At 47.3% G+C, this 15,850-nt stretch overlaps 1 protein-coding gene across 8 annotated transcripts in view; it reads left to right on the plus strand.

Annotated features, from left to right (window-relative positions):
* aatkb (apoptosis-associated tyrosine kinase b) overlaps positions 1–15,850 on the plus strand; it is an 88,261-nt gene that overhangs the window by 53,399 nt on the left and 19,012 nt on the right. For 6 of the 8 annotated variants that reach the window (XR_011354854.1, XR_011354855.1, XR_011354856.1 and 3 more), the window contains 4 exons: positions 2,285–2,406; positions 3,923–4,072; positions 4,851–8,217; positions 14,544–14,706. Coding sequence is in view for 1 of the 8 variants with exons in the window: in XM_069929948.1 (XP_069786049.1) it covers positions 2,285–2,406; positions 3,923–4,072; positions 4,851–8,217; positions 14,544–14,706 (3,802 nt within the window). In the remaining 7 variants the exon portion in view is untranslated. Of the gene's footprint in view, positions 1–502; positions 1,009–2,284; positions 2,407–3,922; positions 4,073–4,850; positions 8,218–14,543; positions 14,707–15,850 lie in introns of those variants that run through there. The other 2 variants (XR_011354860.1, XR_011354859.1) reach the window with 2 other exon arrangements.

Below are 15,850 nucleotides of genomic sequence, written 5' to 3' on the forward strand. Positions count from 1 at the left end.
CCTGGCAGTCCTGATTTTGATGCTCCTGTACCTCCTTCCTGATGGTATTCAGTCAAAGATACTTTGTGGTGGATGGGAGGGATTTTCAGTCATTCTTTGAGCCCTATTTAAGCTAAGACTCTGGTGAATGTGCAAGTCTGAAACATCTCCCAATATTCACTTCCCTGAAGACCTAGGTCACCATTGAACCATCTCCTGTCCAAGTACAAGATCTTTGGATTTCCCAAAGTTACCTCACTCAGGGCCTTTCTCTGGATTGCAGCTTTATTGCAAAGAGCTCCTCACCCAATGGCCATTGTTCAGTCGCAGCCTCAGTCTTGCCGCTAGGAACCAGTTGGCTTTCCTCTAACCATTAAGGGCCAGTGATTGTGTTTCCCACAACTATTGCACAATGAATGCTTGTGAGGTGTGCTGAGGTCAGAAGCTGGAAGATTCCGTGGTTGGAATTCGCTTTGGTGCAATGATGCTTTGTGATGCAAGATTGTTCTTCTGCCATAGTTGGTGGGATACCATCATTGAGAGACCAGTTCTGAGTATCATTCTAAAGGAAGTTAATGCAGATGAGAAGAGTTTCTTTCTCCAAGGTGAACCCTGTTAAGGTCACACAGATTTCTGGCTGCCACCTTATGTATGTTTTAGCACTGTTTCAAATAAAACAGGGAATGTTAGAAATACTCAGCAGGTCAGACGGCATCAGTGAAGAGGGAAACAGGGTTCACTTTCCATTAGCATTGGGGAGCTTTTAGATATAAAACGTGTTGCGTTGAGGCACGAGAGAACAATTTGCAACAGTGATGGGGGCAGGGTGGAGCTGGTGAATAAAGAAAGGAGGTCCAGCAGGTGTCAACAGAGAGAGTGACATAATAATGGGCTTCCTGGAAGCATTACGCGGCTGGAATGCCTGATTACACTGGACAACAATTTTGCTTCCTGAAAAAAAAATTGGAGATTATGACAGACAACTTCAACAAGTTGAACACAAAGATAATTTCAGATGTGCTGGCTCAGGTAGGAAGTTGGAGAAACATTAAATTAACTTTTCTTGAATTTAGCATGTTTAATCATGTAATAATGTTGACACATTGCATTAGTTCAACTGACCTACAAATGTTTTGCTGTTGATTTTCGTTTGTACTCAGCATTTGGTGTCTCTCGTGTCAGTGTCCAACAATAGTTGACCAGGGTTGATGGATTCCAGTTGCCCTGATACCACTTTTCCATGGCCGCAATGTCCTGGTGAAACCTTTCACCACGTTTGTCGCCGACTGCACCAAGATCAGAGGGGAAGACGTCCAAGTACGAATGCAGAAAATGAATTTTCATGACGTGTTGCACTCAATGGTTTTTTGTATGCTTGAAGAAAACTAAAAATATGATAGGAAATCACAAAAATAGGTTATGTCTAAAACATGGTACATGGTCTTTAAGGTGATTTTCATGATCAGCGGCCCAAAATCCATAAAATACATCCAAAAGAGTTCAGGAAGCAAAATCTTCTTTGTCCAGTGTAATCAGATGTGGTTGAGTTCCAAGGGTTATTATCAGCCCAGTTGAAGATGAGGTGCTGTTCCCTTAATTTATATTGGGCATCAGTGAAACAATTTTGGTTGAAGATCTAGATCTGAGTGGGAGTGGGATGTAAACGACAGTGACAGGAGAGCAGAAGCTCAAGGTTCTTTTGTGGACAAAAAGCAGTCACCACAGAAGAGGATTGCACATGGCAAACGATGAATGTGGCGTACCAAGCTGGAGTAGAAAGGGATTGTGGTTTCACCTGGAAGGATGGCTTGGTTCTCTGGTTGGGAAGATGTGAAGGGTTACTGTTGCATCTTCTTGTGGTTACACAGGAAGGTGTGTGAGAAGTGACATTATTGACATGGGTTTTACATGCTATACAGATAGCTCACCAAGATGCACCGCACTTTGGCCGTGGTTTGGATCCACATCAAAACTGCTCGCAGAAAATTCCCAGTCTCGGAACTAACAACTGACTTGTAAAAGTCCAAAGGAAATAGCACAGTTGCTGACATTTAATTGAAAACAGCGGTGCTCCAACTTGGAGTCAAACATGAAAGACGGCAGATGCTGCGGTCGCGTGCAACACACAAACGTGCTGGGGAAACTCCGCAGGTCTCACTTCCTCTGGATGCCACGTGACCTGCGGAGTTTCCCCAGCATGTTTGTGCATGGCCGTTCCAACTTAGAGTCTCTGTGGTGAATTTGTTGGTGAGGATTCTCTGAAACTGAGTGGTGTGACTGTTGGTTTATAATGCTTTTTTGACAGAAGGATTACTTGATTACCCCTGACCAGCTCTGGATTCCTCTACGCTGGATCGCACCCGAGCTCATCGATGATGTTCATGGGAACCTGCTGGTAGTGGATCAAACCAAGATCAGTAATATCTGGTGAGCAGGCGACGAGAGCTTCTCTGTCCTGTGTACCAACATCGGGAAAGTGGATCAGTGCACTCTCAATGGATATAACTCCAAATGATTCTGCAGTTCCTCAAGATGGAGGAAGAGTCCAAATTAGGATATTCCAAATACCCACACACTCCCAATCCCGTCCTCAGGAATGTTCCATGTTTCCAATACCCAAGAACATTCCAAATCTCGTTCTCAGGAATATTCCATGTTCCCAATATCCATATCTATCCCAATATCTGACAACCTTCCACACTCCCAGGAAATGGGAACAGTCCATGACCCAATGTCAAGGAATTTTCAATGTTCCTGAGTGTCCAGGAACCATCTAACATTCCAACATCAGGGAACCTTAAACACTTGCCTTGATATTGTTCACAGAGACCACATCTACCCGTCCTCTCCTTATCATTCCATTGAGCCAAATCGCCAAAGAATTCACTGAAATTGGTGAGACGTGATTTTCCACACCCAAAGTCACACTGAGTATCCAGAATCAGTCATTGCCTTTCCAAACACAAATAAACCCTATCTCTCAGAATCCCCACCATTGATGTTAGACTTTCCAGCCTGTAGCTCCCTGGCTTTGTCCAGGTGCCCTTCTGGAATGAGAGTCACTCTTCAGTTTTTTGATGCTTCATCTTTGCCTAAGAAAGTTCTGCCAGGGCTCAGTGGAGCCCCAGCACTCCTGCTTGGCTTCCTGTGCTTTGCGTAGGATAAACCTGGCCAGGCCCCACTTCTTGTGTTTCAAGGCCTCGAATACTTTGCCATTTGCAATACTGATATGCTTCCCTCAACCCCTCCCTGAACTCACTAACTTCCATGATCTACTCCACAGTAAATACAAATTTTCATTTGAGATCTTACCGGTTTCCTGTCATTCCACATGCAGGTGATCACACTTCTAGTTCAAGGAAGCTACTCTCTTCCTAGCTATTCTTGTAATACACAAAAACGGTTTTCAGATTCTCCTTCACCTTCTTTGAAAGGGATATCTCATGTCCCATTTTGTCCTCCTAATTTCCTTCTAAAATGTATTCTTATACCCCTTGTACTCCTCAAGGGACTTGCTTGTTCCAAGCAGCCTCTATCTAATGTATAATGTATGCCTCCTTTTTCCTGAGGGGACCCTTGATATCCCTGACCATCCACGGTTCTCTACTCCTGCCTGCCACTCCATTCACAGAGCCATTCCCCCCCAAACCCCCCGTTTGCTGGTGCTCCCCACTCCCTTACTCATCTATTACTCTCTTGGCTTGTGCTCCTCTCCTACCCCCCCCCCCCACCATTTTGTTAAGGGACCTGACTACATTTTGCTCATACTTTGAAGAAGGCCTCAAGCCTGAAATGTTGGTTTTGTATCTTGATCTTTGCTATATTAAGGGCACTGTTTGACCTGCTGAGTTTCTCCAGCTTTGAGGTTTTACTTCACTCACTACTGCATCTGCAGACGTTCATGTTTTACTCCCATTGGCTCCTTTGTTGTTCTTTCCAAAAGGTCCCTGGGTGTAACTTTATGGGAGCTCTTTGAGTTTGGTAACCAACCGTATCACCGGTGCTCGGACAAAGAGGTGCTGACCTACGCCATCAAAGAGCAGCAGCTGAAACTGCCAAAACCTCTGCTGAACTTGCCCTTGTCTGACCGCTGGTACGTCCTCCTCATGTATTTGCACCTCCAGGTAAAGGACAGGCCGTTCAACGTGGAGGCGTGTGGAAATTCTTCTGTTTACAGAGGATAGTGAGTCTCTAGAATTCTCTGACCCAGAGGGTGGTGGAGGCTTGGCAATTAGAAATATCCAGGGTGAAGGAAGTTAAAATTTAGATTTAGGGCATGGGGACTGGGGACAGAAGAGGTCACCCATGATCATATTGAATGGACGGGCAGAATTGAGGAGCCTTCTCCTGTTCCTACTCTCTCGCTGTTCCTGTGTGTTATGCTGTATCAGGAATGCATTTATGTCAGTCTGCATCTACTGTGAATAAACCAAAATCAGACAGTGTCCTTTCCAACCCAATAGTGCCTCTCTCTGCCTATTCCCGGTTCTGCTTTAATGGCAACCCCATTCTGCCAGTTTTCCGAGATCCTGGCATCTCCCTCCATCCCACTGCCATGACATCAACCTCTCGGGCACACAGTGAACTGCAGGAAGGACTCAGCATGTCAGGCGGCATCCGTGGGCAGAAGTGGTCAGCCAGCGTTTCAGGTCAGGACCCTTTATCGAGACGGGGCAGATGGTATGGGTATGCAGGGGGGAAGGAATCCGAGAATGTGCCAAGATGTGTAGAGTACTGGGCAGAAGGCAGTGGTGAAGGCGGAGGGCAGTTGGAAGTGTGGGAGGGTTCAGAGCCTGCAGAACACACAGAGGTGCAGCACAGCAGCCAAGGGCTGGGACCTGAAGCAAACAATATCTCCGTTGTGGTTGCAGGTATGAGGTGATGCAGTTCTGCTGGCTGCAGCCAGAACAGAGGCCCACAGCCGATGAGATCCACCTACTCCTCAGCTACCTGTGTGCGAAAGCGTCCAGCGACGCAGAGGAGGAGTTTGAGAGGCGCTGGAACGCCATGAAGCCCTGCGGCTCGAGCTCCAGCCATGCGGCTGAGGTCTCCTCCTTCCCTCTCTTGGAGCAGTTTGGGACAAACAGCTTTCATGCTGAGGCAGATGACGTGCTGACCATTACGGAGACCAGCCAAGGCCTCAATTTCGAATACAAGTGGGATCACACGCAGACAGACAACTACCAGCCGCCCCCGGTGGGCCTGACACACAGCAGTGCCCAGTACCAGGAGATCTACTTCCCCAGCAGCGCTTCGGGAAGGCTCAGCCTGAGCATCTCGCCCGTGTCCTCCAACTCCTTCTATGAGTCCAGGCAGCAGTGCGGACCCCCGCAGAGCCTGAAGCCGCCCGGAGTGGTGCCAGTCATCAGCGCCCACAGCCCCTCGGTGACTGGCGAGTACTACATCCGCATTGAGGAGCCTTCAGAGTGCAACATGGACCTGGACTACACCATGTGCCACTATAGCCCAGAGTACGATGCGGGGCTGCAGGTGGAGCCGTCGTCATGGCGAGGAGTGCATGGCCAGGATGGGGCGGATGATTCCGAAAGCAGCCCCACCATCTCCTTGACCATGGAGCCCCTTTTGGGTCAAGGACCCTCAGCTTCCCAGGATCCCTGGGAAAGCGACCAGTGTTTCAGCAGGGGCAAGGCCCAGGAATACTTCGAGGATTTCATCTTCGAGGACACCAGCCAATATTGGCTGGGGAATTGTCCAGAAGATAGCGACGAGTGGAGGGTGGAACATTCCAGAGATAGTGCCCTCGAGGATCCAGGAGGGATTTCCCCATCAGTACCCTCTTCCCTCAAGGACTCCAGCCCATTGTTTGTCACTTCTTATGAGGAGCTGGACGAGACTGGGATGAGTCAGATGCAGCAGGAGGGGCTGACATGCACGCAGGGTAATACTGCAGGCTCGGAGGCTGCTTCAGATGGTGCAGTTACCCATGATGCTCAGCACTCAGATATGCCATGCAGACAGGTTAACCTGTCTGTCACAGATGAAGGAAACCTCCTCACTTTCGAGTCCGAGGAGCAGCAATTCTGTGAATTTAACACGGTCTCAGCAGAAGAGTCACTGGAGGAGGAGGGTAAAGGTTCCGGGATAGTCAGTGGAAAGCTCCACAGTGACTTTTCAGAAACCAATCTGTCCACACTACAAAGTTTAACGCCTCTATCTTTTTCTCAACCGCCTGAGCCTGTGGTCTCCAAAGCCCACAGTCCCACAGAGGCAGCAGTTACGGAGTCCAAATGGAAGGCACAGGGTGGAGAAGCAGGCGAGGACTCTGTGAGTCTGAGCCAGTCTCCGTCTGGCTTTGGGCCTGCTGGGGAAGAGGTTGGAGCGGTGTGCCCCAACAGGGTCCAGGTCTCAGGGAGTGAGGGACAGCTCGATCCTTTGCTGGGGGTGATTGCAAGGAACCGCTGCAGTGAGGTGCGGGGTGGTCCTGCTGGGATCGAATTGCCCGAGCTGGGTGCGGAAATTCTCAGTCGCAGCCTTCAGCCAGAAATCACTATCCAGTGGTCCAATCAACCGACGACCGATGGAGAACCTGGAGCTGAAGTCCAAGAATGGCAGATGCCCAACCACCTGCAGGTGGACATTGCAGTGACAGACCTGAGCACCAGTCCCCCGTCTGATTCGCCCAGCAGAGGTGACCACGTCCTTCCCAAAGACTCTGACAGCTCTCCCATAAAGACCCTCTCCAGTGCCAGCTTTATCGAAACAGATGTGTGCAGTGACGATGAAACAGACATAACGTCAGGAATATTTACAGATCTGGGACAGGACTGCGAAAACAGCGACCTGGTGGTTTCTCACAAGTCTCTGCAGAAGCTGGTGGGGACTCCTGATTCACTGGAGTCTCTCGATATCCCCTCCACCACCAGCTCCTGTGATATGTTCAGTCCGACCTCACACTATGCATCCCTGCAGCCAAAGGCTGTAGACAGTGGCTATGACACCGAGAATTTTGAGTCCCCTGAGTTTGTCCTGAAGGAGCCAGTTGAACAGAAGGACCCCGAGGCATTCAACAAGTCTGGCAAGGCCAGCCTCGTCCCTGGGATGAAGGAAGCCAGCGAGACGGTGGTAGACTTCGAACCCCTGAGCCTCGACGAAACCAGCTCCTACAGGGATTCGGCATACTTCTCAGACTATGACCCTGAGTCGGAAAGATATCAGGCCTTTGATTCAGAGAAAGATGACCTCTTGCAAGGTGAGATTGACCTCGGGCAACCAAACAAGGAGCACCCAGCAACCATTGCCGTGACGCAGGCTAACCAGGTGCCCCTGAATTGCTCGGAACTCAGTAGCATCAGCCTCGTGGAAGTAGAGGGTCGGAGTAGTGCAGGCACGAAGTCTGAGCACTGCATATTGACCCAAAGTTTTCGAGATGGCCTTGTGACGGAATTAACAGAATCGAAGGAACTCTCTGAGACCTCATCAAATCTAAAAACTGATGAACCTAGCTGCTGCACAAGAACAGACCCAAAGGGACAAATGATATCTTTATCAATCCCAGAAATAAGGGAAAAGTTTCACTCTCAAGACTCAGAAAATGGGAATGAAGCAGAAACAGTGAAGGCGGACTATTTTGTTTGTAGGCAGATGTTTGAAGAAGGAGCTTGCGTCCGTTCAGATAACAAAGATCGATTACTTCAAAGCAGCTGTGGTTCAGAAGGTCTGGTCTTCAATAAGCAGGTGACCTTCCCGAAGAAGGGATGCATTTACAAGCCATCAGGCTGCATCTTTGATGGCACGGAGCTGATACTAGAAGAGCAACTGTCTGAGCAAAGCCACGAGACTGTTGGGTTTCAGCACACTGCGGTGGGGAGGAGGACATTCCAGCAGTACTCCTTGAACGTGGAAGAGAAGTTGGAGAGTTGCATCGTCCCCAAGGTCCAGTCCATCCAGTTGTCCTTGGAGCTGCCTTCCCTGGGCTTCAACAGAGATCCCCGGCCAGCCTTCGGTGGGGAAGATGGCGACGAGGAAGACGAAGACGAAGATGAAAGTGATGACTCTGACGAGGAACTCGGCATCTACAACATTCAGGAGCACAGTGAAGAGAGTGAGGAAGATACGCCCACGGTCCCCATCGTTGTCACAGAAAAGGATGACAGCAGAAATCTACGCAGCCTCCTGAAGTTACCAAACCTGATGTGTGAGGCTTTCTGCGAGGACCTAGAAAGGAAGAAAAAGGCCGTCTCATTCTACGACGATGTCACCGTCTACCTTTTTGACCAGGTAGGTCAGGTCAACCTGGTGTTACTCTAACCCACTGAAGCATCTGCTTACCTTTGAGAACTCATGAGCATGGCAGGTATGGAGTGGGTTAGAAACACCTTTCACCCAAGCGTGGGCGGCACAGTTAGCGTAGCAGTTATCACAGTGCCAGTGACCCGGTTTCGAATCCAGCACTAACTGTAAGGAGTTTGTATGTTCTCCCCGTGTCTGTTTGGGATTCCTCTGCGTCCCACCATTTATGGATTAGTAGGTTAATTGGTCACTTGGCTGTGTATGAGCAGTACAGACTCATGGGCCAGAAGGGCCTATTACCGTGCTGTATGTCTGATTTTATTTTAAAAATCACCATTTTGCACGTAACCAGGTACAAACTGAGACAAAAAGGTTATTACTGCGATTATTTCACAGCATCAGAAGCAAGATTTCACTGGTTATTTGCAGGATCCTGCATTTTGGGAGGGTTGAGTTCTCTGTGGCCAGGGGATCTCCAGAAGCAAAACTCCCACCTCTCCAGTTGGCAGGTGAGAACAGACCCAGGGGACATAGCCTCAGTAGATTTAGATGGAGATGAGGAGGGACTGCTTTTCCCAGTGGCTGGTGAATCTATGGGATTTGTTGCCCATTGTAGCGGTGGAGGTGACCTCAGTAAATATATTTAAGACAAGGTTTTCTACAACATAGGGGAATTAAGGGATATGGAGAAAGGCAGGTAGGTGGAGATGAGCCAATCATCAGATGGGCCATGATCTCATTGAATGGAAGGGCAGGCTCAATGGGCCGGATGGCCAACTCCTGCTCCTATTTCTTATGTTCTTAAGCTGCATTTTCTACTCCTCTGCCCATCCACTAACCAAACCTATTCCTCCCTTGGGACGCCTCATCACAGTATTGGACAGCTGTCACTATTTCCACTATCAATCATAAATTTGGCAAGGGATCGAGTTCGAGAGAGAAGCATCCCTTGAAGAAAGGCTCAAGCCTGAAATGTTGGTTATATATCTTTACCTTCTGTAGATGCTGTGAGGCCTACTGAGTTCTGTCACCATGTCTGTGTTTTCACAGAGAGAATGAAGTTGTTTATGAGAGTGCTAAGAAACACAAGAGACCACAGGTGCTGGTCCTGAACAACAAACACGCTGGAGGAACTCAATGGGTTGAGCAGCATTGGTGGGAGATAAAGGACGGGTTGGTGCTTTGGGTTGGACCCCTCACTGAGAGAAAGGTGCAGGTGGAGACAGCCTGTGTTTATGGTGAGAGGGTTTGGGCAGGGGCCAGTACGGGACTGGCCAACCAGAAAGTGGTGAAGGATGATGAACAGGTGGGGAGAGTGAGGGTGGAATTGGGAGACGGAGGCCTTTGATTGGTAGGTGTCCAACAAAGGGTGAACGAGGAAAGAAGGGGGTGAGGTGAAGGAAGATGAGTCATGCAGCTAGATGGAGGAGGTCAAGCAGAAACATATGCTTCTGAGAGGTTTATTAAAAAGCTGTCGTTCTCTGGTTCACAAATATACAACTTTCATCGAATGGAGCTTTGAATCCCTACATGTCAATTTCATGATCCTACATGATAGATTCACCCACTCAGTACAATAAGATTATGAGGGGCTTAGGTAGGGTGGACAGCCAGCACCCTTTACCTGGGCCAACAATAGCAAATACCAGAAGACATTAGTTTAAGTTGAGTGCAGGAAAGTTTAGGGGGGGGGATGTTGGAGATATGTTTTTTACCCAGAGGTTGGTGGGGGCCTGAAATGTATTGGTGAGGGCGGCGATGGAGACTGAGACAAAGAGGGAAATTCAAAGGACTCTTAGGCACATGAATGTAAGAAAAATGAGTGTGAGGTAGGGAAAATTAGATTGTTGATCAGTCAGCCCAACATCATGGGCTGAAGGGCCTGTACTCTGCTGTAATATTGTCAGTCAGTGCAAATGCGAGGCAGTGCATCTTCCGAACATTGTCACCTTTCCAATGCCCACATCCTGCCTAAGCATCAGTTTAGTGTTTGCAGCGACTGCTTCAGTGTCAGTGACTAAATGGCGGCTTCTTGTTTGAATCCCTAGAGATGGCAGTGATATTTATGGAATATTAGATCTATGGCACAATTCTTAGCATTAATAATTCATAATTGTCTCTGTAACATCAACAAACATGTTGTTGTCATATTCTATTCCACGAGTTAATTGTGTAAAGGATTCATGTTGCTCTAACCCTACTTAAGTGTTCTAAATTCACTGCCGTGCTTCTGGAGTTAATGTGGCGTTGATTTGAAAGGTTACAGTGATTGCAATTTGAATAATCTAGTGTCTGCTGTGCTGTTCCATTTAGTTCCCAATTTTCTTTGGAAATTGGGCAAAATAAGGCCACATGAAGATAACAATAGATACAGATCTTTTAAACCCAACTGACCATTATCCCTTTGCACTGTTGAGTAGTTTGACCTGTATTCATCCCAATCCTTCAGCCAGTGATCCATCCTCGCCTTGAATCTTGGCATCATCTGCTTCTCCAATGCCAGTGCCAGTTGTGACACACAAGCCTCGCAGCTTCATCTAACCTTGCCTCCATCATCCATCGACGATGTCCAAAAGCGTGCTAATGTCGTCCTTGGCAGGTTCCCCTCAAAGCTGCGCGCCATCCCATCTTGGAAATGTGTTGGAACATTGGGCAGTCCCGACGTTCACCATCTTCACCAAGAGGAATGCAGCAGATCAGGGAGATTGACTCCACACCACCCTTAACATGGGCACTTGGACATGCCTGTCAATGCCGGTGACGCTAGATCCAAAATAATAAACAAAACACAAACTACAGAGAAAGTTTGATTTTCATGATGATAAATGTTCTAACATCATGAAGGTTCTAAACTGAGTCGATATTGACGAGAATTTGTGTGGCTCAAAGTTTTAGCACATAGATTGCTCTAAATTTAATTTTTTAAATTTTTTAACATTTACCGTATATACTGTGTAATAGTTGATACCATGTAAAATTCAACCCTCCCCCTTCTTTTTGGCCCAAAAATCACATGTTTTCCATATGACCCAAGTAAAAGTCAACCCAATATTTTTGGCCCCGGTCGCCCACCCACCAGAGTTCCCGATGCCCTGACTGCGGATCCTTGCCCCGGCCACTTGCCCACTGGAGTTCCTGATGCCCTGTCCATGGATCCTCATCCTGACTGCTCGCCCATCCGGGCTCCTGATGCCCAACCATGGATCCTTGCACTGGTCACCTGCCCACTCGATCTCCCGACACCCTGACAGTGGATCCTCACCCCAGCCGCCTGTCCACTGGAGTTACTGACGCTCCGTCCATGGATCCTCACCCCAGTTGCCTCCCCTCTGGAGCTATTGATGCCCCAATTACAAATTCTCACCTTAGCCACCTGCCCACTGGAGTTACTGAAGCCCCGACTGCAGATTCCCACACCAGCCACCTGCCTATTCAAGCTCCTGACACCCTACCACAGATCCTTGCCTCAGCCGCCCAACTATCCGAGGTTTTTCCTAGGCCCCGGCCCCGGCCACCCACCATCTGCTCCCGATGCCCCGAACGCGGACTTACCACCTAGTCCCGACCATTTGAGTTCCCGACACCTTGGACGTCACAGGTAATTACTGCAGTCAAATGTATGACCCCTCCCAAATTTGACCAGAAAAATTGGCCCAAAAAAATTAGACTATTACATGAGTATATACAGAAAATTTAGACATAGAGCACGGTAACAGGCCCTTCCAGCTCACAAGCCTGTGCCCTCCAATTAACCGACAAACCCTGTACATTTTGAAGGATGGGTGGAAACCGAATGAAATCCATGTTGACACAGGGAGAACGAACAAACTCCTTACAGATAGTGCCAGATTTGAACTCCAGTCACTGGCACTGTAATAATGTTGTTCTAACCATGCCACCCTTGCTGTTTTGCCACATATTTAAACATCTTAATTTTTTAACTTTTGAATGAAATCCATTGCTTGCTTCCCTGTTACTGTACCTCTGGAAACTGTCACAGTTGCAAAGTCCTCAAATCAGTCAGTGACACCTCAGTCCCCCATTACAAGCAGTAAATCAGGTCACCAAACATGCCAATATCTTCTCACTCACACAAGTACCCAATGGACTTTCAAGTGTGTCCAAAGAAGCAGGTACCCCTTGAAATAAGCATGATGCTACCAACTGATTCAAAAAGCCTGCCTTTCTGGCATCAGCGTGTAAATCTGTCCTTGCACTCTCTTAATTGCCTCTGTGTCTATAATTTAGCAACCAGAACTACAAAGTGTGATCGAATTGATCTAGATCCAGTGTAACTTCTCTACATATCAGTCTGTCCTTCGAGAAACAATTCCAAGACCGTTGGTCTCGTTTTATTAACCTGTCATGCAACTATTGGAGATCATTTTACTTGACCTGCTCTTTGACCTCATCTTCTAAGATATATAAAATAGAATAGAAAATGGTGGAGACACTCAGCAGGTCTGTCCGCACTGTAGAGAGAGAGAGAGAGAGGTTGATGATCTTTTGTCAGAACCAGTGAAAGGTAACCTCTTCAAAATGTAAATCCCTGTACTTGTCCATGTTGAACTTCTTCTGCTAATTACTGACCCATTCTGTGAGTTTATTGGCCTCCTCCATTTGCTGCCCCCAGTTTAGACTGTCCCGGCTAAAGTCAGACATTGCTCTTAACATTCCAAGGTCCATGTTGTCAACTATGAATTGTGAGCGGCAGGGGTCACGACATCGAGTTAAACAAGAAAGGCTGCAGACACAGGGGTTGAGGACAATACACATCACTGGTCCTTAGAGTCATGGAACATTACAGTACAGAAAACAGGCCCTTTAGCCCTTGTAGTCCCTTATTCTGCCTAGTACCATTGGCCTAACTTAGTCCATACTTCTTCCATCCATGTACCTGTCCAACTTTTTCTTAAATGTTAAAATTGATCCCTCATTCAGCAGGCAGCTCGTTCCACATTCCCACCACCCTAACCCTAAACTTCACCCCTTTACCCTTAACCCATGTCCTCTGGTTTGTATCTGGTGGAAAAACCATACATTCTTTTACTCTACTTATACCCCTCATAATTTTTTATACCTCTATCAAATCTCCCCTCATTCTTCAACGTTCCAGGGAATAACCTCTCCCTGTAACTCAAATGCTGAAGTCCTGGCAACATTCTATTAAATCTTCTCCACAATCTTTCAATAGCACAGCACTGAAAAGTTGTTGGTCCTTGAGCCCACAAATACCCAACTTCTTGATGGCTCCCCTTCCAAAAGTCAGCAGCTGAGATTTGAGGTTAGCTGTGGTCTGAGCCATCTGTCGTCCAGACTCCAAGGCCTGACATGGAGCTTACACCTTCGAAGACAGTTTCCCACCCCCCCCCCACCTTTCTGGGTTCTCCTGTGGTATTTTCTCCCACCTTAGTTATAGTTGTCCCCCAATGAGTCTCACTCCACTCCACACCCACCAAACCCCCACCCCGCCCCCCGCCAATAGCCTGGAGAATGAGATTCTAGATATTGGGGCTTTATAAGGCAATGATGAAACCTCACAGAGTATTGTGAGCAGTTTTGGGCTCCAGATTTCAGACATTAGTGAGGGTTCAGAGGAGGCTCACAAAGATGATTCTGGGAATGAAAAGTTTATCATATGGGGGAGGTTTGACTGTTCTTGGCCTGTATTCAGTGGAATTTAGGAAAACGAGGGGGATCCCCTTGAAACATTTTCATTGTTGAAAGGCATAGTCAGAGTAGATGTAAAAAGGTTGTTTCCCATGATGGGAGAGTCTAGGACAAGAGGGCACAACTTCAGGATTGAAGGCCATCTGCTTAGAATCTCTTTAGACAGAGTTTGGTGAATCTGGAATTTGCTGCCTCAGGCAGTTATGGAGGCCAGGTCATTGGGTGAATTTAAGGCAAAAATTGATAGGTTCTTGATTAACCAGGGTATCAAAGGTTATGTGGAGAAGGCCGAGCAGTGGAAAAATGGATCAGCTCATGATTGAATGGCAGAGCAGACACAATGGGTTGAATGGCCTATTCCTGCTCCTATGTCTTAGACTGATCCTCTCCGCCACACTCCGCAGATTTTCAATGAGATATCCATCACAGCACCATCTGTGAAACACGATCCCAACCATCTACAGAAAACCAATGGTGAAGTCATTGATGACGCGACCCGTCACCACTCATCATCATTGCCTGTTGCCTACAATTGAACCTTGACCTAGCGTTATGGTAATTTTGGGTGCTGTGGAAGGAATAAGAATGGTACTACAGCAATACAGTGTGTGGAAGTGCACTCAAACATCTGTTTTTACTTCCAGGAAAGTCCAACAGGAGAACTAAGTGAGCAGAACATTCCAGATGTTGATCCAGCCCACCAGCACCCAGCTGACAACACCCTAGACAAGAGTGGCAATGTCTCCACGGCAACAGAGAGACAGAATACCTCCAGTGATTCTTCACATAGAGGCTTTGTTGAAGAAAGTAATGTTAATTTTATCAGCAGTCTACAGTGTGGCTGAAGTTGGTCCCAGTCCACCCAGTATCAGTGGCATTTCTAAACACAGGAATGCAGAGGAACTCAGTCTGTCCACCACAACAGCGTAGATCTCCCAGTGGCCAAGCATTTCAATTCCCCACCCCATTCCCTTGCTGACTGTCTGTCCATGGACTCATGCATTGCCAGATTGAGACCACCTGCAAATTGGAGAACAACACTTCATTTTCCATCTGGCACCCTCCAACCGGATGGCGTTAATATCGTCTTCTCTGGTTTCCTTTAACAACCCTCCCCCTTCATCTTTCCCCTGTTATCTTTCCTCTAGCACGCTCTATCTCTCTCTCCTGACTCCTTTCACAGAGCCAAAATCAATTTTCACCTTTCCTCTGCTCCAGTTAACACCTTTTGTTTATTGGGCTGGACTCCTTCCACGCCCATTCTTTCCCCCAGTCTTTAATTCTGCCTATATTTTTTTCACTCATACCTTGAGGAAGAGCTCAGGCCCGAAACATCGGAAAAATATCTTTACCTCCTATGGGCACTACTGAGCTCCTCTAGCATTTCTGTGTTTGACTGCAATCACAGTGTTTGCAGACTTCTGTGTTTCACTCAGTGGCATTTCAGACAGGCATCACCTGTGGATACTTTCATCCTTAACCCATATACTCTGGTTTGAATCTCACCCAACCTCAGTGGAAAAAGCATACTTGCATTTATTCTATCATACTCATTATTATCAAATCTCCCCTCTTTCTTCTGCACTCTAGGGAATAAAGTCCTAATCTGTTAACCTTTCCCTGTGGTAAAAATACTGGTGGAATTCAGCAGGTCTCGTAGCGTCCATAGGAGGTAAAGGTATATAACTGATGTTTCGGGCTTGAGCCCTTCAAGTTCTGCCAGCACTTCTGTATTTTTACTACAATCACAGCATCTGTTGACTTTCGCATTTTAACCTTTCCCTCTATTTCAGTTCCTAAAGTCCTGCAACATCCTGGTCAATCTTCTCTCTGCTCTTTCAATCTTATTAATAATCTTTCCTGTAGTTGGTTGACCAAAACTGCACACAATACTCCAGATCTGTGCCTCACCAATGACTTGTACAACTTTACCATAACATCCCAACTCACT

Source organism: Narcine bancroftii, chromosome 3, assembly GCF_036971445.1.
Source record: "Narcine bancroftii isolate sNarBan1 chromosome 3, sNarBan1.hap1, whole genome shotgun sequence".
In the NCBI taxonomy this organism is placed as follows: Eukaryota; Metazoa; Chordata; class Chondrichthyes; order Torpediniformes; family Narcinidae; genus Narcine; species Narcine bancroftii.